This window comes from Apus apus, chromosome 1 (assembly GCF_020740795.1).
Source record: "Apus apus isolate bApuApu2 chromosome 1, bApuApu2.pri.cur, whole genome shotgun sequence".
Lineage (NCBI taxonomy): Eukaryota > Metazoa > Chordata > Aves > Apodiformes > Apodidae > Apus > Apus apus.
Window position 1 is genome coordinate 188,087,812 of NC_067282.1, and position 26,509 is coordinate 188,114,320.

A 26,509-nucleotide genomic window follows, 5' to 3' on the forward strand; every position below is an offset into this window, starting at 1 on the left:
AGGTAGTATACTTGAAACCATAATACATTTGCCAGGAAGAAATTAAGCTCCCTTGTTGATTGCATCATACCAATATGTACCAAACTTACATACTGAAAGGTACAGTAAAAGGGAACAAGCTTTTGTTTGTTTTTCTGTTTTATCATAACTTCCCCCTCATCTATGCTGTTTTTGCTAATTTTTGACTAACCAATAATGCCAAAAAAGAGGGCTTTCTGACAATGAGGTAAAACACTGAAAATGGGATCAAGGAAGAGGATTCAAACTGACCTTTAGACAAAAATTGGGGGAAGAAAGAGAGAGAGAGAGAGGGAGAGAGAGAGAGAGAGAGAGAGAGAAAGAAAGAAAGAAAGAAAGAAAGAAAGAAAGAAAGAAAGAAAGAAAGAAAGAAAGAAAGAAAGAAAGAAAGAAAGAAAGAAAGAAAGAAAGAAAGAAAGAAAGAAAGAAAGAAAGAAAGAAAGAAAGAAAGAAAGAAAGAAAGAAAGAAAGAAAGAAAGAAAGAAAGAAAGAAAGAAAGAAAGAAAGAAAGAAAGAAAGAAAGAAAGAAAGAAAGAAAGAAAGAAAGAAAGAAAGAAAGAAAGAAAGAAAGAAAGAAAGAAAGAAAGAAAGAAAGAAAGAAAGAAAGAAGAAACACTTTTCTATGAAGAGCAATGAGTAAAATATTTTACACTCTATTTTTATCAGTACATAAAGACAAAAAATAAAAAAAAAATAAAAAATGCCTTCCAACAGTGCAATGGTTGAATGCATTTATGTAATATAAACAACATTATTCTTTGCTTTTTCTACACAGTCCTCTCTGGTCATGCTTTACATCCAGAATGTCCCAATGGAAGAAAGCAAACGACACCAGTCACTTCAGAGACAACTGAAGTAATAAACCACAACTTAACTCTGAACCACTTATCATGACTGTCAGAGTTATCACGTTAATTGTTAAATAGGATTTTCTACAAATATACAACATATAAAAACTGTTAAATATATAACTTTAGGCTTTTCAAAATACATTTAATGATCTCTTTCAAACAAGTGTTACTTTTGTTTTCTCTTTAATTTGCTTTCTGGTGCTAAATGGTGGATCAGATGAGACATAGGTCACAGATGACCAAACATGCTCTTGCAAATACTGCATTATCCAACTTTAACTATCAAAAATGGAACTGTAGAAGAGGCATGTTTAACTGGTTAAAACTGAAAATGATTTTAGTACGAGAAAGTCAATCTAAGTACAGAGGAATAAAGGTGCCGTGTAGACAGTTTCTTTTCTTTTTGTCCAAGTTTTTCAAACAGGTTGTTTTCTCTCAATGCTCCATTATGTTCTCTCGAACGTGGCATTTCAAGAGCAGGTCTCTGAGATAGGTTTTACTGCAGCTTTCCATAAAGACTTCTGCTGAAGAACAACATCTCAGCTTTGTCAAAGCCAGAATGATGTCTTTGTGGAGACCACCTGCAATTTAATGTTATAATTCTGTTAGCAGTAAAATTGTGTCCACTTTAAAATAGATTTTGCTCTTTGGTCTATTGTATATACTGAAAGTATAAGAAAATAAAAGCAATTCAGACAGTTTAGGGCACAAGAAGAGTTTATCTTTTACACCTCAGTGTCCTCCCATAGGCAAAACAGTCTTCTCTAAGGCTGATTGGGATGATACTCTTCATTGTAGCAGACTCTTCAGATTAAAACATGTAGGTAACAGCAAGTCCAGCAGTGGCGTATAACGCAGATGAAACGTTAACCATGAACTTTTTTGTATTGCTAATGCCCAAGCACATCTCTTTTCCTATATTCCTTAGTCCAGCGATCCTTAGTATGGTAGAACAAACTTTAGCTCATAATGTAGAGAAATTATGCTGTCATTCATGAGATACAGAGAAACAGACAGTTGAGTTGATGACATATAACAGATGATGATCCACAGCAGTAAAACTTGACTAAGTTAAGTAGCTCACATAGAGCCTAAACCACTCCTACGAGGATTCTGTGTTGCTGCATTAGTCAGGAGACCTGTAAATCAATAAGAATAAATGAGTCAGTGTCTTAATTTACAATCCTGGTTATCTTTGCTGTCCATTATTTTAAAATGTACCATACTGAGATTTTTCAAGGAGACAGCTAATGAATTAGAAGATATTTGTTTTTCACAGCTAACATCTTCCCTGATAAACAACATATGAACAAACCTATAGTTCTATTTATTATTGAAAATTAATTATTTCTAATAAATTAATAAATGTAAGGGTAATCTACAATAGCTTCAATGCCATCTACTTTCTACCAAGCTCCATGCACATTCTTTTTCATAAAAATAATATCACATAATATTATTTTATCTGCATTAGTTACATGTAGCAACATCTAATGGCAATTAACATTACTATTACTTTTTACGTAAAGGATATTATGAAAGATAGACATGAAAGTTACGACCATTTATTAAAATGTAAGGATGCCTATACTTAAGCATGTCTGCCTTTAAGTTTCCAATAAGCATTAGAGTGCACCTAATTTAATCAATACTGCCCTCTAGCGATGCTCTTACAAGTGCAAATGAATGTAAATATTTTTTGTTAAAACTCAATCAGAAAATTGATTTACTTACATAGCAGGAAAAAAACAGAACAAAACAAACAAAACAAAACAAATAAAAAAACCCCAGAAGAACGAAAATGGGCAAAGAACTGCCCAAAGAACCTGTTTAAAAGAAAATGGAATGGAAGTGGTGGTTTGAAACAGCTACAGAACCAAAGTTCACAGTATTAAAGAAAACAAGAGTACAGGAAGACAGTGCAAAAACAAATGAGAAAGTAATGGCTGATTTATACAACAAGAAGCCAGCTACTCATGCTCACCCAAAATATCAGTTAAGAAATGTTTTCAAAATTACACAGATACTATACAAGACAAAATGTTTTGGGGTGTATTAAGCAAGCATGACTGTTACAAAATGCTGTGTGAACGTTCCGATGCTGTTTTCTGCTTCGGCACTGTTCTGTCTCCAAACAGTCAGAACTGTTATTACTGATGGAAATACCATGCATAACTCCAGAAAATACTTAGCAGTGAATGTGAAACAGCAAAACAAATAAGAAAATCCAAATCACTTGCTTCAAGCCATGTATTAAATTTACAGTTTTAACTTAACCCTCAGGTAGTAAATGAAAGAAATAGCTGCCTCAAAATCAATTTAGTGACAGCTTGAAACATATGGATCTCTTCATATATGTATGTAGAAAGACAGAGAGGTAGGTAGGTAGAGAAAGAGAGAGAGAGAGAGAGAGAGAGAGAGATGAAAACTCTCCTTATAAGGCATAAAGTGTATGTCATAGATTTCTGCTGTTATCTTCTCACCTTTTCCAGGAAAAAACACCCCAGAAATCTTGCAAACAGCCTTTTCTTTTCGGACTAGTGATCAGATCTCCAAACCACATGGCCTCAGACAGGCTGAAGGCAAAAAACCTGGTTGATTATTGTGATATATTCCCCTTTTTAAATATACATTCAGCAAGAGATAATATTTTCAAGTTTTCCTTGTATTAATTGTTCTGTTTCCACTTTATAGTCTTTCTTTGGGTTCTGTAAGCCCCTAAATTTTCTTCCCTTTAGAAAAGAACACAACTCTTAAGGTACCAATACTTTTTAGGCAGCAAGACACAAAGAAAAAGATACATGGTTTATTAGATAAACTTACTGTTGTGTTAAGAATTAGGCGGACTTAGCTCCATCTTTCCTGAATTATGCTGAAATGACCCAAAGCTAAAAGCAACAGTGTAAACTGCTGATGGACTGTGTGTTTTCATATTGTGCTTCTCTACCATATTTTTCCCAAGATGGGGAGAGAATTCAGGTACAACCACATTCATTTGCAGATACCTGCTGCTGTGTCATTTTATGGATATATAAGCTTCCTTCCTGACTTGCTATCCCTGTCTCCATGTTGCTCATCCCTGCTGTGTGAATATGGTATCAACACTTCAAAAGAATGAGAGAAGAGGGGAGACAATTACGCTTTTTAAAAATGCTGAGGAAGGGCAGAGAGGAGGCTTGAAATAAAGTGATGACTGGAAGTGGAAGAGATTAAAGAACAGGAGGTGAATTTACAACTTTGGACAATGACAGAAGAAAATAGAATGGGGGAGAGGAGGAGGAAGGCATAGGTTATCCAGGGAATTTTAAACATCATTTATTAATGAATGTATGAAAAAGAAGTAATATAAGTAATAGGAACAACAGATAAAAAGGAGATAGAGGATAGGGGAAAGCATGAAGAGTCCAGAGAAGAGGAAGAGAAAGCACACCAACCCTCCCACCTCCTATGTTTTCTCCTTTCATTCCTCATTACAGTTAAATTAATCACTGCAGAAAACCAGACAGATCAAGCTAGAGAAAAGAGGGATTCCCAAAATGACCATAAAAAGAACTTGTTTACTATTTATACTAATAGTTCAAAACAGGAAAAGGTACCACATCCCTGGTAGGCAGGTTTAAAGGAAAAAGGTGTTCTTGATGACTGTTTAGGAGCAATTTCTAGAATATTAATGACATCAATAAGTTGCAATGAAAACTGTAAATTCAATAACTATTGCTACTAAACAAAACTGCTTCAACTCTTGGGAAAGGCGTGTTGCATTGTTTTTTCCCTTCACTTAGGAAATACACTGTAGCATCAAATGAAAGAGAGACTGACAACCAATCATGTAGTACAAAATTTTCTCTTTTTTTCCCCATCTCTATATGGGACTCATGTCAGTTCTAGTTACCATTGCACAAGTCTGTTTGTCACTGACTTCAACAAATCCAGAGTTTCTCCCCAGTGCTTCAGACAACAAGTTCTGCTTCCTTCTGAAGGAGTCAAATGTTCTGGCTGTAAGTTTGGAGAACTCTTGAGCTTGTTCAATGTTGATATATTGAGGAGGTATATAGTACCAGAGATTAAAATACTACTGTATATTATCTGACTGCTTACATGATGGAAGCCCAAGCTCCAGTGTGCTCCACAGAATTCTGCTCAAGAAGAAAGTGAATTTTCCTCACTGCATATTAATGCAGTCCAAATGCATCTCAAAAGCATTAGAAACCATATGTTTTCATATGACCATATATATCTTACAGTTCTTGGATGTCTTGAATGTGTCCTGAGTATGTTTGGCTTATTAGAGCAATTACAACAGAGTCCACTTAATTTGTCTTACTCTGGATGGAGCAGAATAAGGGACAGTCTATTTCCAAATGTGCCCTAATGGCACATGAAATAAAATTATTAATTGTTAATTCCTATAGTTAAAGACAAAGGAAACAAGTTATGCAAGTCATCTTGAGAAGATGGGACTATGTGGTGCTTTGTTGACTTACACAGTCTTTCCACCAAACTGGGAAATGGAGCCAAGCTTACTGTCACTGGAAAATAATTACAGAGTCAGGAATGAGTTTCAAGCTTGTCTGGTCTGACCTTTTATTTTAAATGGAATCCACATAAATACCATGTCAATACTGCTAAAGCTTTATCAGTTTCTTCTGGTTTCCACTCTGTATTTTTAGAATAAAAATGAAAATCATAGGGAACTAAAGTAATTATTTTTGCTACAGTAGCCAAGTGCTTTTACATGACTGCCTGTTGAAGTTATATTGGCACTCTGTGATGACAACTCTGAACTCTCTACCATGTTTCCAGTACTGATTTCTGCAAATTTTCTGGATGCCTACAAAGTAATTACTCACATTAAAGAAGTTTCAGTGTTGCCTAACAGATGAACTAGTTGTCTAAACTATGTATTTCACATTTTCAACTACAGTCTTAAAAATGCCTCTGTGAGTCCTAGGATTCTGTATACCACCCATAAGTGTAAACTGCTTTTGATTTTGGTTTGGGTTTTTTTTTTCTTCTTGTATTATTATATGAAAAAACCCTAAACTTCACAACATTTTGCACAAATATAATTCACAGCAATAAATGTAGCTTGTGCCAGTCTCTATCTCCCAAATAAAGTAATAATGGAAACAGTTCCAAACATTTTACCAACTGCCTGCAAGTCAGATAAACAGCATGTCTTTCTCCTTCACTTCTGCATCGTCTGTTCTAAGTCCCTGAATAACTAAACATGTATAATGCAGAAAGAAAGATATGAAAGTATTAAAATGTTTAAGAAAAACCTTACATTCCCTTGCAAGACACTTTGTGTTATATGGGGGGGTGGGAAATAAAAAAATTACTTGTGAGGATCCAAGCAATAGCAACGACCTATTGCTCTTTTGAGAACTCCCACAGTCCCTCCCAAAAATTTGTTTTGCTTTCCTCCCTTCCTCTTCCTTTCTCCATGTTCTTCCTTTCTCCCTGTTGTTCATATATGCATTTGGACTGCATAGTGTTCAGAAAGATGCAAGTTAATCTATCTTTAAAGTGTCCATGGCTATCAGCAATAAGAAAAGTAAACATGGAAGCTACTGTACTTAGTAATGATGCACTCTGTCTCACTGAGCTAGCCACAGGAGGGACATATTCAGAGTTCAAACTGTAATACCTGCAGAACAAGTAATATTAAGATTGGTCAAATCTATTGTCTGTGCTTGTGGGTGAACGTTTAGAAAAAGCAGCCTAGCTTATTAGGTAGCATATATACAGGTGTGCTTTCCTGTGTTGCACTCCAACAAAGAAACATTCATGAGTTACAGACAGCAGAATACAATTATTAGGCACCTTCTAAGAAAACATGTCTCTTTGTTAACACCCACTGTTTGGGTATTTTTAATTTCTACTATTCAAGTCAGATACAGAAAGAAGCATCTATTCTGCCTCTGAGACTCTTCGCAAATGAGGTTGTTGGGTTTTTTTACAATAATAATTATTTTAATATCAATAATTCGTACAGAACTAAACCCAAAATCTGCCATTTCACATTATAGTAGCCCTACCTTCTCAGCTTCTCCTGACCATCTGCCACGACTGTCAACTTGATTATCCATTTCTTTTTCTGTTAAAATTCTATTTGTCTCCTATAACCCTATAAGAACTTTGAATATGCTGGGTCAGATCATACACCCATCCCTTCTACTGAATTGCCCATTACTTCATAAGCAATACTAGTGAAGGCAGTGGGACTGTTCTTACAATTAGTTAACCCTTAATGAATGAAAATGTTAGAACCAAGCATCATAAACCTGCTGAAATGTATTTGACTCTGGGTCATATACGTGATGTGTGCTTATGAGTTCAGTCTTAGGTCAAAAGAAGGCTTAGGGAGGACCTTATTACCATATTCCAGTACTTAAAGGGTGGCTCCCATCAAGACGGAGACTTCCTTTTTACAGGCAGTCACATGGAAAAGATGAAAGATAATGGGGGCAAGTTACTCCTGAGGAGATCCCAACTGAACATCAGAAGAAAAATTGCATCTATCAGAACAGTTGGATACTGGAAGAATCTCCCCAGGGAAGTGGTGGATTCCCCAACACTGGACACTTTCAAGACTCAGCTTAAAAAGGTGCCAACCTGGCATTCTATGATTCTATGATTCATATATAATAATGCAAGCTTGCTTTTCAGCATCCAAACACAACAGAAGAATATAAGAATACCTCATTAAAAAGGTGATGTGAGTTTTAATTATAAAGTTTAAAAAACAGTCTTGCCAATTATTAAAGTTTATTAGTCTACTTCATGGGAAAAAGGAAAAAACAAATCAAAACAAACAAACAAAACAACCCACATCAGTAAGCACTGAAGTTCATAGACAAAGCTAAATTCTTACTTTTGCTTTTCTAATTAGAGGAGATTGTTCAAGGGCACCTGATTGACAAGCAGCTGGTCTGGAGCAAAGTTAGTCTCAAACTCTGAATAAAAATTGGTAGAGTGTTTTCCTGACTGATTTTGAAAAGAGTTAATGTTAATAAAACATTGAAATGGCAACATGCTTTTAGATGGAATATTTAGTATATTTAATCCATTAAAAGAGATAATTCTGACTTCAAAAGCTTTAGCTTTAATAGAAATTTTAGCTACTAGTGAAGGAACAGAATAGTCAGTGTTCAGCAACAAGATACTTTGTCTGCTTTATTTATTCCATCCGAGAATTCATTGCTGAAGAAAGCAGTCATGTTTCACATCATTCCAGAAAGCAATGTAGCACAGCAGATGACTTTTAACAAGCAATCTTTATAAGTATGTTGTATATGAGAAATAAATCTCAGTATTTAAAATTACTCTGTTTAGCTTTTGTCTATGACTTCAGGAGAAAACAGTAAGTTGGCAACTGGGAGTGGGAGTAAAGGAGGAATATATATATGTAGGTCAGGTAAGAAGAATGCAGGAGGGATTTTATACTTTCATAACACTGTTGAAAAAAAAAAAAGAAAAAAAAAGGGCAAGAATATGCATATAATTCTTCCGTAGAAATAGCATGCAGGCATCCACTGCAAACACAGAAAATAAAGTGTGATCTTCAACCAAGCTCAAATGTATGTGGACACATAAACAGAAGAAAGCCCACCACCGCTCTTAGTCCTTAGGCCCACTGCAAAGCAGGGCATGTTCTTTCAAGATAAAAATTTCTGAAACAGAATTGTTCTTAATTCTCTAGTAGGAACATGAAAAATAACAAAAGTATTAGAACAAACTAGTTTAGCTTTTTAAACCTTGACCCTACTCACTTTCAGTGCAAAACCAAAAATTCCCAGCCTAACAGCTTGTTACATCCTTGTTACCATGTTTATGAGATTTAGCTCCTGGCTTCAAAGACACATTATAAAATATGAAAAATATTTCCCTGAAACACCTCATTACAGAGACAGGGAGGTTCTTCAGGAAGCTGAAATGGATATTCCTTTCAATGTCAACATTCCCATCTTATGAGAGATTAAAACCAAGTTTTTTTTCAGAGATCCTTCAATTTTTCATTCAACCATAAAATGTAGTGGAAAATATAGTAACTGAACAAAGTATATTCTGCAAGATTAGGAGAGGGGAGGATGTTTTTCAACTGAATATGATGTAGATTTTGCATACAGCAAAATATGTTGATCCTCTGTTTAATGACAACATATCTGTACACCTTTGAAGGCTTTCAAGTCCTCTTGTACTTCCTTTCAGACAATACTTAATGTGTGGTTTGGGATACATTCTTATAATCCCAACTAAAATATCCTTTTGTACGTCTGTGCTCATGCTCTGGTTTTAAGTTTTCTGTGACTATCGCAGAGCTGGGATGAAGGATGAGATAGGGAATTTAAGGATCAATGTCCTCATCTACCCAATTAAAATATTATTAATGCCTTAGTAGCAAAGCAGATCCCTAAATACATTATACTGTGTAGCATTCTGAATAACAGTGCACATATTTTTAAACCTTCACACAAACTAGGAATTCATACAATGCAGCAGATCAAAAACCAACCAGTGTGTCTGTCTAATGGAGGCAGAGTGCTTTGTACACTGAGCAGCATATTGGATCTAAATTTTTTTGCAAGATCACTTTTACTCTCCCTTCCCCTTTTCTGTGATATTTTGGCAAGCAGTGCTGTGGCGATCAGATTTCTGCAGTAGACTGAAAACAAAAAAAACAAAAGAGGAAAAATAAATTGTGGCAAATGTCAAGGAATTTTCTATAATTTACAATTAATTTTACATAAACAACAGACACAACTATATAAAAACAGCTGCAAGACAACTTCTGAAGAGCAAGATAGCAAGTGAAATTGATCTTCTCTTGACACACAAAGATATCAGCCTCCAAGAATCTTACCACCTTAATTAGTTTCATGTGCCTCTCATAGAAAGTGTCTACGGTGTAGTTAACATTTCTCAATCAGATTTTAGGTATTCCTAGCCCTGTGTCTCTTCCATGACAGCCCTTCCATTTTCCATTATTATAATCTCCTTTGGTAAAAATGCAGAGATTATTGGACCTAAATGTAGGCATCTATACATCATGAGTCAGTGTGATCTCAGACAGGGTCAACAAAATCTAGAGTTCAGTTCTGCCTAAACATACATGCTTAGTGCCTGTGGGACATCATTGGGCATGTCGCCTATCTACAGTGTTGTTTCAAAAGGCCCTGTGTCATACATGTGCACTCTGAACACATTTTAGACTGTTGGAGCATCTAGGCTGCCCTGGACACATGACTTCAGGGAGCAGAACTCTGCTCTTACTCTTCTTAAGCTGAAGAGTCTCAAGCAGCTCTTGCTTGTGAGTCAGTGGGCCTCATTTGGTCATGAGTGACCCACTAGACCCTAGTGTAACTCCATATGCATCACTACCCAGAAAATATTTGTGTGACTGAGCATTTCTTCTGGGTCGAGTCAGGCAAATAACAAGGAAAAGGAGTAAGATACCAATGTTGTGATTAGTCACCATGCCTAAGAAGCAAGCAATCACAGTTCAGTTAACTGAGGCACAAGACAGACCATGAAACATTGCTGTGGGTCAATCCTTAAGCAGTGATCACACAACCCTAAAAGTTTAGGAGGATGGGATCACAGATAAGCATCTTATTACACCAAGCACATGTCATTACAAGTGTTATAAGAGCTGTCAATTTGTTTCATAGAAACATTTATCTGACCTTTGTTATCTTTCAAGCTTGTTTTCACATAAAAAAAAAATAAAATGCTAAGATCAGACCCTGAGAATACTTAAAAAAATGACTGAGCTATTTAAGAGATACTTCTGGATTAAATCAGAGGAAAATGCAGTTTTCCATTCCTCACTTGTTCCAAATGTAGGTGTAGAACGGACCTTGCTGGTTCATAAAACAATTACTAAGATTAAATTTGACAAACTTGAGAAGCAAATAAGCTTCAACTGAAGGCAAGGATCAAGATATAGTATTGACAATGTCATTAGTGAATCTGGTGTGGTGGATCACATAGCACTTGTGCTGTGCATCACAGCACCACTTCAGAGTTCATAATCTAACACAACAAACAACTTCAGGAACCAATAACATAAACAATTTTTAAATATAATATTTTATACTTTAGGACTTCACTCTTTTCATTATGGCAAGATTTTTGCTGCTAAAGGTTCACAGATTTCTTTTTCTCATAACAGATTTGCTCAGAATTGAAAAAATGTATGAGAGATTTGAAAGACTTCAGCTGCTGGCAGTATCAAGCCCTTAGTTCCTCTGATATGTCTGAGTTTGTGAGGGGGAGGTTCTCAAGACAGAAGGAAGAGATATCACCATGTTTTAGCAGTTACAAGAAAGTACATCAAAGTTAAGGGGATAGGTCCTAAAATATTAACTGTAGTCCAGATGGCCTGTGTGGGTGAAACTTGAGAATGTTTTAAGAGAAATCACACAAAGCTCAGATGCTATAGAAACAAGAGACAAAACAGAAAAAGAGGAAAATATATTACTTACTCTGCCAGACATGCTAGGCAACATTTCATAAATATCAGATTGAAGAAGTAATGATCAATCTTCCCTTTGAGGTCCTGAATTACATGCCATATAGAACAGGACAAATGCATAAATGAAATAATATAATTTGAGTTTCTGCTGTCAGGAAACCCGTATATTTTTCTCAGAATAGACCTTGGCTTAGGCTATGAGTTTCTTGGAGGAGTTACTGTATCAGGGTTAACAGCAAAGAATAGTTTGTATTTGTATGACATTGGCCCTTTTTCGTTAATTAAACAGAAATGGGAAAAGCTTTTTTTAAAAATTTATTTTATTTTATTTTAAAAGCAGGAAAGGAAATCTGCTCTGTGTAGGAGACAATGTGGGTGTGTTCCACAGAATCTGTAAGATTCACAGGAACCACTGTAGGAATAACAACACAGGCAGGAAAGTGTTACTGAAAGACAGCCTTGCAAGGTACAAGCAGTCACATCTAACACTTAGCTGCATCTCCCCTCTACAAACAATGATTAATTCTGTCCATGAAGTGTTTCATCACTGACAGACTCAATAGGTGCAAGAACATGTAAAAAATATTTTGCATAATTTTGCTTAAGAAAAAAAAAAAGTATTTAAAAAAGTTGAACTTTTATTTTCAAGTGAATAAATTACTTCTTCATTTTGCATCCAAGGAGTAGTATTGTGCAATCATAGAATCATAGGGATTGGAAAGGACCTCGAAAGATCATCTAGTCCAACCCCCCTGCCAGAGCAGGGTCACCTAGAGTACATCACACAGGAAGGTGTCCAGGTGGGTCTTGAATGTCTCTAGTGAAGGAGACTCCACAACCTCTCTGGGCAGCCTGTTCCAGTGCTCTGTCATTCTCACAGTAAAAAAAAAAAATTCTGATATTCACCTTGAACCTCCTATGCTCCAATTTGCATCCATTACCCCTTGTCCTATCACTGGTCATCACTGAAAAAAACTTAACTCCATCTTCTTGACACTCACCCTTTACGTATTTGTAAACATTGATGAGGTCACCCCTCAGTCTCCTTTTCTCCAAACTAAAGAGACCCAGCTCTCTCAGCCTTTCCTCATAAGGGAGATGTTCCACTCCCTTAATCATCTTTGTGGCTCTGCGTTGGACTCTTTCAAGAAGTTCCCTGTCCTTCTTGAACTGAGGGGCCCAGAACTGGACACAATACTCCAGATGTGACCTCACCAATGCAGAATAGAGGGGGAGGAGAACCTCTCTTGACCAACTAACCACACCCTTTCTAATGCACCCCAGGATGCCATTGGCCTTCTTGGCCACAAGGGCACATTGCTGGCTCAAGGTCATCCTCCTGTCTACCAGGACCCCCAGGTCCCTTTCACCTACACTGCTCTCCAGCAGGTCAGCCCCCAACCTGTACTGGAACATGGGGTTTCTCTTCCCCAAATGCAAAACTCTACACTTGCCCTTGTTGAACTTCATCAGGTTTCTCCCCGCTCAAATATCCAGCCTGTCTAGGTCTCTCTGAATGGCAGCACAGCCTTCTGGTGTGTCAGCCACTCCTCCCAGCTTGGTGTCATCAGCAAACTTGCTGAGGGTACATTCTGTACCCTCATCCAGGTCGCTGATGAAGATGTTGAACAACACCGGTCCCAGTACCGACCCCTGAGGGACTCCACTAGTCACAGACCTCCAACTAGATTCTGCCCCATTGACTACAACTCTCTGACTTCTTCCTTTCAACCAGTTCTTGATCCACCTCACTGCCTGATCACCAAACCCATATTTGATCAACTTATCTACAAGGATGCTGTGGGAGATGGTGTCAAATGCTTTACTGAAATCAAGATAAACCACATCTACCACTCTACCATCATCTATCCACCTGGTAATTTCCTCATAGAAGGCTATAAGGTTAGTCAAACATGACTTACCCTTGGTAAAACCATGTTGACTGCTCTTGATGACCCCCATGTCCTTGATATGCCTAGAGATAGTGCCAAGGACAAGTTGTTCCATCACCTTTCCAGGGATGGAGGTTAGGCTGACTTGTCTATAGTTACCCAGGTCCTCCTTCTTGCCCTTCTTGTAGACTGGAGTGACATTTGCTATCCTCCAGTCCTCAGGCACCTCTCCTGTTACCCATGACTTACCGAAGATGATGGCGAGTGGACTAGCAATGACCTCCGCCAGCTCCCTCAGCACCCTTGGATGCATTTCATCCGGAACCATCGATTTATGGATGTCCAGATTACTCAACTGATCCCTAACCCAATCCTCATCTACCTGGGCAAACTCCTCCTTTATCTTTACTTCTTCTGGGGCTATATGAATCTGGGGCTCATGGGGAAGCCTGCAGGAGTAAAGACAGAGGCAAAGAAGGCATTCAGCACCTCTGCCTTCTTTATATCCTCTGTCACCAGGGCACCCACCTCATTCATAATCAGATATGCTATTAAGAGAATATGCTATTATTTCTGACATTTCTTACTTAAATAATTAGCATCACTTTTTAGAACTAGCAGGCATGTCTTATTTTCAGAGGCACCATGTCATCTGCTTGTGCTAGGTAAAATTATGTAAAGTTCCTACCTAAAAATAAAAATTTGGCCAGAGTTAACTTTGGACATCTAAAAGTTTAACTTAGCATTTTGCTAGTCAAGAATGCTTTTTATGGAAAAATGGGCATTTTGAGGTGGCAATACAATTTTTTTCAGTGTATATTGCAATTGTGCACATTCTGTTTATGTATGTATATTTTGGTTATCTTATTTAGATGTCTCCAGTTAGAATATCTAAATCATATCACAGAATCACAACATTGTTAGAGTTGAAAGGGACTGTAAAGATCATCTAGTCCAACTCCCCTGCTAAAGCTGGATTGCCTAGAGCACATTACACAGGACTGCACAAAAAACCCAAACAAACAAACAGGAACAACCACACACACTGCACCAAAAAACACCCACAAAACCCACCTACAATCTCGGCCACTAGAGCATGTCCTGATGTGCCATATCTACGTTTCTTGAATATCTCCAAGAATGATGACTGAATGACCTACCTGGGCAGCCTCATCCAGTGCTCTGTCACCCCCATAGTTTTTTACTCATATTTAAGTGGAACTTCCAATATTCCAGCTTGTGCCCATTGCCCTTCATCCTGTCACAGGGAACTACTGAAAAAAGTCTGGCTCCATCTTCCTTCCACTCACCCCTTAGATACTTATAGGCTTTAATAAGGTCTCCCCTCAGCCTTCTCTTCTCCAGGCTAAAAAGTCCCAGCTCTCTCAGCCTTTCTTCATAAGGGACATGCTCCAATCCCCCAATCATGTTCGTTGCCCTCTGCTGGACTCTCTCAAGTAGTTCCCTGTCTCTCTTGTACTGGGGAGCCCAGAACTGGATGCAGTATTCAGGCTGTGGCCTTACCAGGGCAGAGTAGAGGGGGAAATATATAGCCTGATAGTCTCTGAGGAGAAAATACAATTGATTATATCATGTAAATGGAAAGAAACCTTATCTTTTGGAATGACCTATGTCTCTCCATTGATGGTGAAGAACACTAACTGTAACTAGTTTTTGAAGCCATGTAGCTGGTAAGCACCTTACATAAAGGAATGTTCCTTGTTCCTTTTTTTTTAATTATTTTTGTTTGTTTGTTTTGTTCTTCTTGTAATAAATAAATGTATTATATGCAACTTCTAAACAAAAGATGATGGTTTTGTCTTTCTATAGTAAAATATTTCAAGTTAATATATTAATAGGAAAGCAGCTGCTTTTCTAATTAGTACATTTGATGCTTATGTTCTTTTCATTACAGCAGAAACAGAGGACACTTTGATCTAGGTGTTTTAATCAGTGTTAGGTAGGAGTAAGTCCTCATAAGACAATCACAAAATAAAACACATGCCTAAAAATGTATTAGGTCAATACATCCTATTATAACACATCAGTAGGAATGAAACACATTGTAATTGCTACTGAAATGCCATAAAACAATGTCATAAGAGTAATGAAAATGAGAAATACTTTGATACAATTAAAAAGTTTCTTTTGGATTCCAATATTAAAGATGCTGAAATACTTCAATTTAAGAATGTGAAAATGCCAATTTTTTTAAAAAAACAATTAGTTACTGCTCTGATTCTTTCTTGACTTACGATTCAGATAAGGAGAGGTTGTATTTATTCCTGCATCTTCTTCCTTGTATTTTAAAAACTCTACACCAGCATACTATCTGACTAAAAGGTAGGGGTGAAGATGGTTCACTTAAACACACGGATGGTTGACAAACTCTGACAAAGTATGGTTAATTAACTTTTTTTTCATACAGACTTTAAAAATGCAGAACAGCTGTATCAGTGGGTAATAGAGACTTTTCACCATGATTTTACATTTAAAGGTGTATTTATGTTGATATTTGACTGCACCAATGTTCTTCTATAAATCGTAGAGTATCTGCATATTTCACTAATAAAGTCTGTTGCTGGGAATGTTCCTTCAAAATCTGGCCCTGTGGTAAGTCAGAGCTCTGGCATCTGGAATGCTTTGAGCTGACTCCAGATGGAGGAGAAATAAAAATAAAAATCAATATTTGCAATAGGTCATCTTTCTCCAAGATGAAGCAGACATCCATGACCAAGCACATATAAACTGTAATTGAGCACTTTGCCATGAAAAACAACAAAGAGGGTGATTCGAAATTGATCCTGTCATTCCTAGCAATGACATTGCTCTGCTCACTTATGAAATACGCAGTTGTCCAATAAGCCAAAAACACACAAAAAGCATTAAAATTTGAAAAAAAAAATATGGATTATAAGTAGACATAATTCAGTAGCTACAGATTCAGATCTGCATCAATATCAACAAAACGATAAATACATTTTGATTTAAAGTCTCATACATAGTTTGAAATCAGTGCTGAATTCATCAAAAGCGGTCAAACATCATTTGCTGTGCTAATTTGAGACATTCATGTACTAAAATACAAGTATATATTTTTTGTTTTTCTGCAGTCCTGCAGATTCTCCTGAGATCATTTTAACTGGCTTACTTCCCAGACATCCCTATAAAGGATATTCTGCTCATAGAAAAATATAATGAATAGTGTCCTGAAGTGAAAAATGTGGCAGAACATTTCTGTTTGGCAAGTTTGTGAGTTAAGGAAAAGAAGTGTTTCAATCTCAAGATAAAAATGACAAATACTTTAAATAAATGCTCTTTGGCTCTTTTGCCAAAAAAATGTAATTATTTACTTGTTAATTATATTTCTGCTTTTTAATATCTATAATAAAAAGCTTTCGATTTATGACTGATTAACTGCAGGAACGAAGACTGTAGGTCTCACAGGTCAATTTCTAATGAAAATAAGGCAGAAGTTTTGTCGTAATACCTAAAACACCAGCTAATGGCTGTACTTTATCTTAAACATAGTTCACAGCTATCACCTATAAAATGAAAGTTACTCACTGGGATTTTGAAGAGGGATAAGGCCCACAATTCTGTAACACTTTAAATCATAGAAACAGGTAAGGGGACTAAGGAGATATTTAGGTGCTGCATGTGAAAGAAGTATGGCTGTTAACATAGCAGAGTTACGAAATTGTATTACATCACAAAAGTACTTTGCTGAATTGTCAGAGTCTGCAGATTCTGCTTAGTTCTTCTTGGTGGATGTCTAACAGCACAATGTCAACCTGTTCACAGATTTAAGTCTGTTTTTAACCACATGATATGTAAAGAACTACTCAAGTAGTGGGGTTCACTTTTTTGTTTGTTTGTTTTTGGTTTTGTTTTGTTGTGGTTTTTTTTAAAGATCCCTTCAAAAAACCATCTCTGGGCTAGGCTGCAGTATCACATTCCCTCTTCCCCTTACAATGCTCCTGGCTGCATGGTGGTATATGAAAACAAGAATGGCTTTGTGTTTGCTGTCCCCTACCTTAACTCTAGACTACAGGGAAAGACTTCAATTCCTACACTGAAAAGAGAACACGAGTTTCTTGCTTCATCAGTAAATACTTTTAATTAGGTCTAACCACTAAGTCTAAGGTTTCACTTTGTCACACCCAGCATGCCATGTGCAGATGCCTTATGATACTGATGAAACTGAAAAGGCTTCAGTGATCATGCATGCCTGTATACTTTTCTCTACCAGGATCTTCAGTTCCTAGAAGAGGAGTGGCAGTTGTGTGAACAACCTCACACGGGAATAAATTGCAGCAGATTGGCCACTTCCTTGAAGAGAATCAATCTTCAACCACCTTCTGTCTCACATGTACCATGTACGAAAATCTGCACACGAGGGGTAGAACAGAATACCTGACTTCTGATAAATTGACTTGGTAGAAGTTTGGACAGTCCGTAAAACCAGAGTTTCCCAGAACTATTAGTCCCCAGGCAGTAAACCTGCAAAACAACATTCAGACTCCATGAAACTGCCTGAGGGATTGGTTTCTGACTTTGACTTCGAGTCCTCTGTGGTATTGCTACAAAAGGGTGGCTGGTACATTCTTCTCCTGCTGTAGCTTTTGAATAAATTATCTTTGGATTCAGTTCTTTGTAGTACCTATATGCACTAGATCAGCCTCAGCTCAGAATTAAGTGAAGGAATATGCACTTTGTGGATACCAAACACACTTAGCTATAAGACAGGCACTAAATTGCTCAGCTTTGCCACAGTAGCCACACCCCTGGGTGTGTGCAGAAGTAAAATTATATGCTTGTAAGCAACTTTATCAGGAAAAAGAGACTCTTTATAAAATCACAAGGATGAAAGATACTAGGCAGGATATTTATTGAACACTATCTTGGACTTAAGCCTCAACAGTAAAACAGGGACAGTATACATTGCACTAGAGGATTCAGTTAAAGCACGGTTCCGTTCAAGAAAACCTATTTCCAGGTGTATTCCCTCTGATTACTTGTTTCTATTAATACTGGTGCCTTAATCACCACACCAAATCTATTGAAAGGCATTTTAAATACACATACTTGACCTCACTGTTAGAAAGCACTAATCTCTGTACCCTGGGCTATACTCTTCAGTGATTGCAATGAACAAGTCAGAGTGAAGAAAGCTGAATAGTTTCTAGCCCCCCAGTGGGGCTAATTCCTTTTGAAAACAATCCTGAATATTTTGAATGCTGTAGCATAATAGAATATTTACTCAGTAACTACCACTCAGGTGCCTTTTAGTGTACATATGATAAATACAGCATCATAAAATTCAAGAGGAATGTCTATCCTAGGAGCAAGGAATGCTGGCATGCTTTGTGTGTGACAGGGGAGCAGATACCCTACTGCACGTCTCTGAATTCTCATCATTCACCAGTCTCACCTTCCACATTGTCTTTGCAGGATGTTTCCACACAAGCTGTTTCACACCAACAATGAATTCAGAAGGAGATCGAGTTTTATTTTCTTAATAAAGTGAACTTAATTTGGAATTGCTGAAGCACACAGAGTGGAAATCAACAAAGTCATTTTGCAGATGTTTTTCATAGCAAAGCTACACTGTAGGCATGCAGAACTGACTGGAATGCCTAAGGTTAAACCTGCTCTCAAAGAGCTCAACCAGATGTTCTCAACAAGCTCTACAAGATGTTCTGGGAACAGTAAGATGTGACATAAAAATTACTGAAACTTTCATAAATGTATCATACCCTCTGAGGACTGCATTTATCACTCACTAATGCATACTCTGTCTTACTGCCAGTATGATCCTGATATATTTTAGATCTAAGAATAATATATTTTTGTAGCATTTGCTCCATATTACCTGAAGTAATGAAAAATAAGGAATTGAAAATACAAGGGAAGGGGGCTGTAAAAAGACATGCTGACAACTGCTTACGACAATCTTATTCTGTCTTTTAAAACAATTACATTTTAAATTTATCCAAATATTAACTTCTTTCCTTTGTACTGGGTGTAGCAAGTAAAGCACCTTTATTGCAGTGCAATTTTAAAATTACTCAAGATAGCACAGGATTATGTGCTACTCCTGTATGACACCTGCAGGCTGCCTCATGCCTCAGCTCCAAATACAAGGAGACATAAATGGATGTTTTTCAACACATCTTTCCTGTAACAAACACAAAAAAAAGGATGGGAAGAGTGAAGTCTCAGCTCCATCTCCTTCACCATCAACCTACAAGGGGCTATACTGCATGGAAGGAGGCAAGTATTGATCTGCCCCATACAGCTGCCTGAAGTGAAGTGCTGCCTGTCTGTGGTGTATCCCAGGGGCATAAGAGAGAGCTCGTATGTGTCAGTATGACTCTTATAGCACCCTCCAGCTTCACACAGCTTTCCCTGTCCCGAGGCCTATCTCATACTATGACACAGGCAATCCTTAATTTATTTATATCTCTAATTTGGGGCTCAGTACTGCCCACCAGTTTAATGTCCATGAAGTGAATGAAAGATTACCACTCAATAGGACAGAAGGTGACTGAGACACAACTTAAGATCCTCAAAAGCAGCCTCATTCCAGCTATTGCATGAGCACACAGAACCTTCATAGCCTTGTTTTGATCCCAGGAAAGTAAATGGAAATCAAGTAACTTCTTATGAAAAACTAAAGGTATAAATGGTGCATAACTGACTGACCACGAAGAGAAACTGGAAAAAAAAAAGGAAAAAAAAAAAAGGAAAAAAGCTCAAATCTAAAACATATTCTGCTTTCAAACCCCCTTCTCCAAATTTCAGAGTCACATTAATTAATTTATTTTCCTCTTGAAATGAAGAAAGGTGAAATTCATGGTTTTTCTGTTGTGGGTGAGTAGCTATCAAGGGCAGCAGATGTACCGAAAATTTTTAAGTGGTTTTGAACAGCACTTCCTCCATGACAACATTGTTTTAACATCTAGGTTGTATAAAAAAAACCCAACAAAACAAACCTCAGCTGAGCCTGGTCAAATTTCATTTTGCTCACACATTTTATTTAATAAAAAATGGAAGGAAAAACATTCCGTATGCAGGTCTATGTTGCTAGTGGGAGCTGTGGTCAGGCTAATATCAGAAACACAGGACATTTCTATGAATTGTGGTATGAATATTTAAAAAACCCTGTCATACTGACCTAGCTGCTTAATGGCAATGGTAGCCTACTACTTTGCAGAAGATAATTTATTTTCTCTTCTGTGACTTTCACTTGCAAGCAATGCAGGTGTTTGACCAGATCTTCTCAGTAAAGGGATATACACATTAGAAACCAAATATCTGTAAGCATATGTAGACTGCCTTTCAAGGGAAACCCCTTCCATCTTCCTTGAATGCATGTCACAATTACCACCTGCTGACTGATATTCATGTGGAATAATTAAAGGACAAAATGGGAGGTGGAATGGCAGGCTGTCCTGTCCTTCATAAAAGATTTTGTTTGGGCATGAAATCTTGCTACATGCCTCAACTTAAAGCATGAGTCCCTTAGCATACGGGATCTCTAAGTAAGTGAAAAAAACCACAACTGACCAACCAAACAAAAACTTCACCGTTAGAATATTAAGAAGTTTTAATATTTAATTCTACCAATAAGCTCAGGGAATGAAAAGTTCCTTCCAAAACTAGAACTCAACATAGTGATGAGTCCTCCTTTCAGCTCCTGACCTACCATTTCTTCAGCTCATTGCCTCACTGCAGTGTTTGGCTGCTCACACAATGGTGCTGGAAGGGAAAGATCCCTCCTGATCATCGGAATACCTAGGGCCTAACTTAATTACACCTAATACAGAAAATCAGCCACACCTTTAAGTGCAGGCAGAAGTAAATTAAATGGCAAGACAGCAGCCAGGGAAGATATGGTTATCCACTGTTCCTTCTATCAGTGAGGAGTTGCATTCTGTGCTTACTACTAGTGTATGAAGCTTTGTTGATCCTGACTTTGTGGGAGTGGGGAAGGTTCTCTACATGTCTTCTCATGTGCTATACATTCCAGGCTCCAGGCCTGCAATACATTCTACTGACAGAGGAATATAAATAATATTGACATCACCAAAAATCATGACAGTGACTTAAGGAAATGTCTCACAAAAAAGTTTTTTAACAGCCACAATTACTACAGTACCTTTATTACTAAAGTTGATTGAAAATTCAGGAAAAGTCTTCCACAAAGATTACTTTTTAAAACAAGTTTATTTGACAAAAAGACTTCTTTTTAATAAAATAAGCTTTCAAAATGCTGTCCTTACACAATGTCTCTTCCAAACTTTTATGTTATCTGGCCTTAATTTTGGTTTCTGTCTTTGACAAACATCATCCCCGTTTATTCTTATTTTTTTCTGGCAGAATAAAAAAAATATTGTGAGTAATATTGCTAGAGAAAGCAGATGACTCTCATTCCTACTCATGGTATCTCCAGGACATTGTTCTGGCACTTTGGACAACCTTTAGGAAGCTTGTAGCGTATTTCCATTACACTATGTACTCTTGACCTAAACAGAGAACTTCAGTTTCCACTCAAAAGGCAGAATTTTTGAACTTTCTCAAACACTGGGATTACATATACATACATGATTTTCCAATTTGAAAGCAAAATTAATTATTTTAATTTGATTATTTGTTTGATGTGTCTGATGTGCTAAGTAAACATTCAAAATGATAAAAAAGTCTAAAATAGCTGTCTTCACAAATTTGAGCAATAATAGTGTACAATCTGCTTTTTTCTGTACATCAGCTGGTTTCATCTCTCTTATTCATTTCAGTCGTATGCTTTGTCACACAAGTGGCACAGCAAGATAAATCAACCATTTATTTGCTTTATTGCATAAATCTCACAACAATAAAATGGAATTGATCCCATAAAGAAGTTTAAGATGGGTTTCAGTGAACTCTGAGGTGTTCTAAATTAATAATGCAAGCTGATATGCTATTTCCCCAAGGGAATTATATTTTAATATATCTTTTCTGAACATTCTCCTCCTTTAATGTATTTATAAATGTTCCTATTATTCTTATTTTTTACTAAGATGAATAAACCATTATTTTTTGCTAGTGTTGTGTGTTGCAAAACAAATCAAGAAATCTCTTAATTATTTAGAAAAATGTACAAAAAGATCACCAGGAAATTGATAATAAATGTATGAATATATCTTCAACAACAATAATGCATCCTTAACCTTTGTTTAAACCAAAATATATGACACTGCAAGAGAGTCCAAAAAAACGGAAAGATGAGCTACATGTAGCATGATAAATGCTATCCGAGGATAAATATTAAAAGAATGAAAATTGAGCCAGTCAACTAATCCTTTGCATCTAATTGTTAATGTCCATAATATAGTATTTTAAACCATTAAAAATGTATTTCATTAATTTCAAAGCTGCCTGATTTATAATACTAGACAATATAGTCTAAATTTCCATTAGCAAAATACAGAATAATGATTTTATGTGCACAGATATAATGTAAAATAGGATTGCTACTAACGCAGAAATAGCTACTGTATGAGTATTGTTAGTAAAAGTCACTGCAGCAGTGCATTTTTTGCTTGCTCTTGATCTTCTCTACTAAATCTGTCCAATATCTTTTGATTTGTGCAAATCATGAAAATTCTGTTCTAAGATAGTTATCAGAGAATTCCAGAATTGTCAGAGTTGGAAGGGACCTCTGGAGATCATCTAGTCCAACTCCCCTGCTAAAGTTGAATCACCTAGAGCACATTACTCAGGACTGCATCCAGGTGGGCCTTGAATATCTCCAGAGAAGGGGACTCCACAACCTCCCTGGGCAGCCTGTTCCAGTGCTCTGTCACCCTCACCACAAAGACGTTTCTCCTCATATTTAAATGGAACTTCCTGTGTTCCAGCTTGTGCCCATTGTCCCTCATCATGTCACTGGGAACTACTGAAAAGAGTCTGACTCCATCCTCCTCGCACCCACCCTTTAGATACTTGCAGGCATTGATAAGGTCTCCCCTCAGCCTTCTCTTCTCCAGGCTAAAGAGTTCCAGCTCTCTCAGCCTTTCCTCATAAGGGAGATGCTCCAATCCCCCAGTCATCTTTGCTGCCCTGTGCTGGACTCTCTCAAGTAGTTCCCTGACTCTCTTGAACTGGGGAGCCCAGAACTGGACACAGTATTCCAGATGTGGCCTCACCAGGGCAGAGTAGAAGGGAAGTCGACCTACCAGCCACACTCTTCCTTATGCAACCCAGGATTTCATTTGTCTTCTTGGAGACAAGGGTGCATTTTTGGCTCACGGATAATTTACTTCTACCAGGACTCCCAGATCCTTCTCCTCAAAAGTGCTTTCCAGCAGGTTCACCCCTAACATATATTCGTGCCTGGCATTCTTCCTCCCCAGATTCAGGACCCTACACTCCACAACATTTGCTTTTGTTGAACCTCATTAGGTTCTTCTCTGCCCAGCTCTCCAGCTTGTCCAGGTCACACTGGATGGCAGCACAGCCTTCTGGAGAGCCAGCCACTCCACCCAGCACTTCATTGTGAGATAATCAAAGTCACCATAAGGCTGATCCACCATGAAGTGGTATATGTGAATGAAAATAATGTAATTTTTGGCATGGCACAAGACCAGCAAACTTTGTATTTGATTTAGAGTATAAACTCAGGGTTATTTGTGAACAGTGATACAAATAGGATGAAACCTAAAATGGTTATGAGAAAAATGTTCATGAGCATGGCAAATGACACTGAACTTGCTACATAGGCTAAACATTGCCAGTAATACATAAATAGCAAGATTTTGCTTATGCTTTCGTAATATAGTTTGGTTCACTGTTATTGAAAGGAAATCCTGTCAGATTATGGGCACAGTAAATGTTTTTGGCAGTATTTTGCCTTGCAACCATAATGTGAAGGGTCTGACATTTTACTGTATTCAGACAAAAAATGGGTAAATGTAAATTAAAACAAAAGGATCAAACAGAAGAACTGATTTCAGCAAAAGGCATCAATCTGCTAACTCTTTTACTCTGATCGCTAGACCTTCCAGATACAAAGGTAAAGGTGTAGTTTTGTTATACACTATGATAGCATCACTATATACTTAACTCATCCCCTTCTTTCTTACATGATATACAGTTAGTTACTCATTTGTTTCAAATGTAATTATGGTGCAATCAAAGAAGGAAGTGGAATATCTCAATGATCTGATTGAAAATTAACTCATTTTAAAAAAGATTTTAAAAAAAGACTTTCTGCCAGATCAGTGAACTCAACTGATTTATGCACACAATTGTTCATTGCAGGAGATGGACATGAGTTTCCAGCAAGGCTTACCATATGTTTCCCAATACAAATATTCATTAATGAAAATTAACTTTACAAATGCTACATTCCAGATGTTAAAAGGTCTTCTTAACTTTTGCTTATATCTTTTCTCTTATCTGACATCACTTCCCATATGTTTTGAATTGAAAGTTGTGGAGACAACTAATACCTCATGTCATATTTGTACAGAAGCTGACATAATGGCTGCTGATCATATTTCTACATTAATCTACATTGATTTTCTTTATTAACAGGAAAAGTAACAGCTGATATCAAGGTTCAAGAAGGTAATTTGTAATTTTAAAGATGATTCACAAGAGTCATACAGCACCTATGAAACATGTTTCAAATAAAATTTAATGATGAAGAGAAGTATTTGCCTTCAGTCCTTTTCATTTTACAAGCTAACTATGCTTCATTTTCTTTGCCAGTACTGGGAACATTTTGATTTACAGTGGAAAAAACAGGATAAAATATTTACAACTCAAGCTGGACAATCTTTCTTCAAAGACAGACTAAGCAGATCCAACTCCTGGCTGAAGAACTTTGAATTTATTGTCTTTTCAGAGGTCAGGCTTATCAGCTATTGTTGCAGTGCCTTGACCTACACTGCACTGGCCACATCCCACCTGGGATGAAAGGATTAGTGAATCACCTCTTTCCATTATGTGGATCGATAGATAAAACAGCTTCACAGATGCCTCTGAAGTTTCCTCAGGTTATGATTGAGTTAATGATGTTTTCCTGTTGGCTCTTCAGGTGCCTTATGATAGTTTGAGCTAAGAAAAATCCATAGTTTCTTCACTCTCAAGAAGCGTAATTTCCAAGTTTTTGATGGCTGCTATAGTTTTGCTGTTCAGGAAACAGCATACTCCACTCCAGAGTATTTTTCCTGTTAACATGACCAAGATATCTGGGTAAACACACCAGACGAATACAGGCAGCAAAAAGCAAGGGAACACTGCTGATCAAGCATGAAGACATACATTTCTGCCCTTAATTCCAAAAGTCATCATGTTACCTTTCACTCCAAAAGGGGCATTGCTATTGGAAAAAACTCTTGTCATGACAAAGCAATACAGTTAAGAATTAATCATATAGCCTTCAACGAAGTTGATTACTACTCAAGGAATTAATATTAAATAGGAATTTGAGTGACCATTTTAAAGCTTCTTTTAATTTGATGAGCAAGAAGAACTTGGCAATATCAAACATACAGTACTGGAAGGAATGCTTTTAAATCCATGTAATCAGCTTACTATTTATACGTGTTACCATTTGGGTGTTAGTATTTGTACAAAAGGATGTACTGTCACATCACCAAAAGGCATTAATTTTTGCCTGTCTTTTTAAATATTTTACTTGCACCTTCTTCCACAAATGTGAACTATTTTCTAAAGAAACTTGAAACTAGAAGCTTTGCTTTAAAAGCTGACTTACTGACTTCAATTACTACATACCTAGTTTTCCTGCATTCAAGATCAACTATATCTTCTTTCTATGACATAAAACATTGTTCTTTGACAAAGACATAATTTTCAATTCAATAGCTGATTCAGGCTATATAAATTTGGAAACAATTCTATGGTGCAAGATGGAATAAACTTCTGTAATAGCTCATACCTTAAACTAATGCAATACATAGACACACCAAAGAAAATACCTTAAGGGCATTTGTGTTGACAGTGCCAGTTTAAGCACTCAAATCTTGTTGGTCCACCAAGACTGAAAAATCTTGATTGTTTTTTTTTTCCTCTGTCAGATGTCTTGTTAAATACTGTGACAATGCTGGTATCTCCATTCTTTCAGAAGCTGGCAGTTACAAGCATGTTACATACTTTAGTACTGAAGTGACTGAAGCAAAGCCAAACATCACATTTATCATCGTATTTCTGCATTTCCACTTTTTCCCCCTCACCCATCAGTGGAACAATTTGTC

The 26,509-nt window shown here is 37.0% G+C and overlaps 1 protein-coding gene across 4 annotated transcripts in view; it reads right to left on the reverse strand.

The window, feature by feature from the left end:
* Positions 1–732: 732 nt before the first annotated feature.
* Positions 733–26,509, reverse strand: part of TAFA5 (TAFA chemokine like family member 5) — a 463,715-nt gene continuing 437,938 nt past the window's right edge. For 2 of the 4 annotated variants that reach the window (XM_051642092.1, XM_051642078.1), the window contains one exon: positions 733–2,008. In XM_051642092.1, the coding sequence (XP_051498052.1) occupies positions 1,950–2,008 (59 nt within the window). In that variant the 3' untranslated portion in view covers positions 733–1,949. Of the gene's footprint in view, positions 2,009–3,352; positions 3,446–9,471; positions 9,538–26,509 lie in introns of those variants that run through there. The other 2 variants (XR_007891779.1, XM_051642070.1) reach the window with 2 other exon arrangements.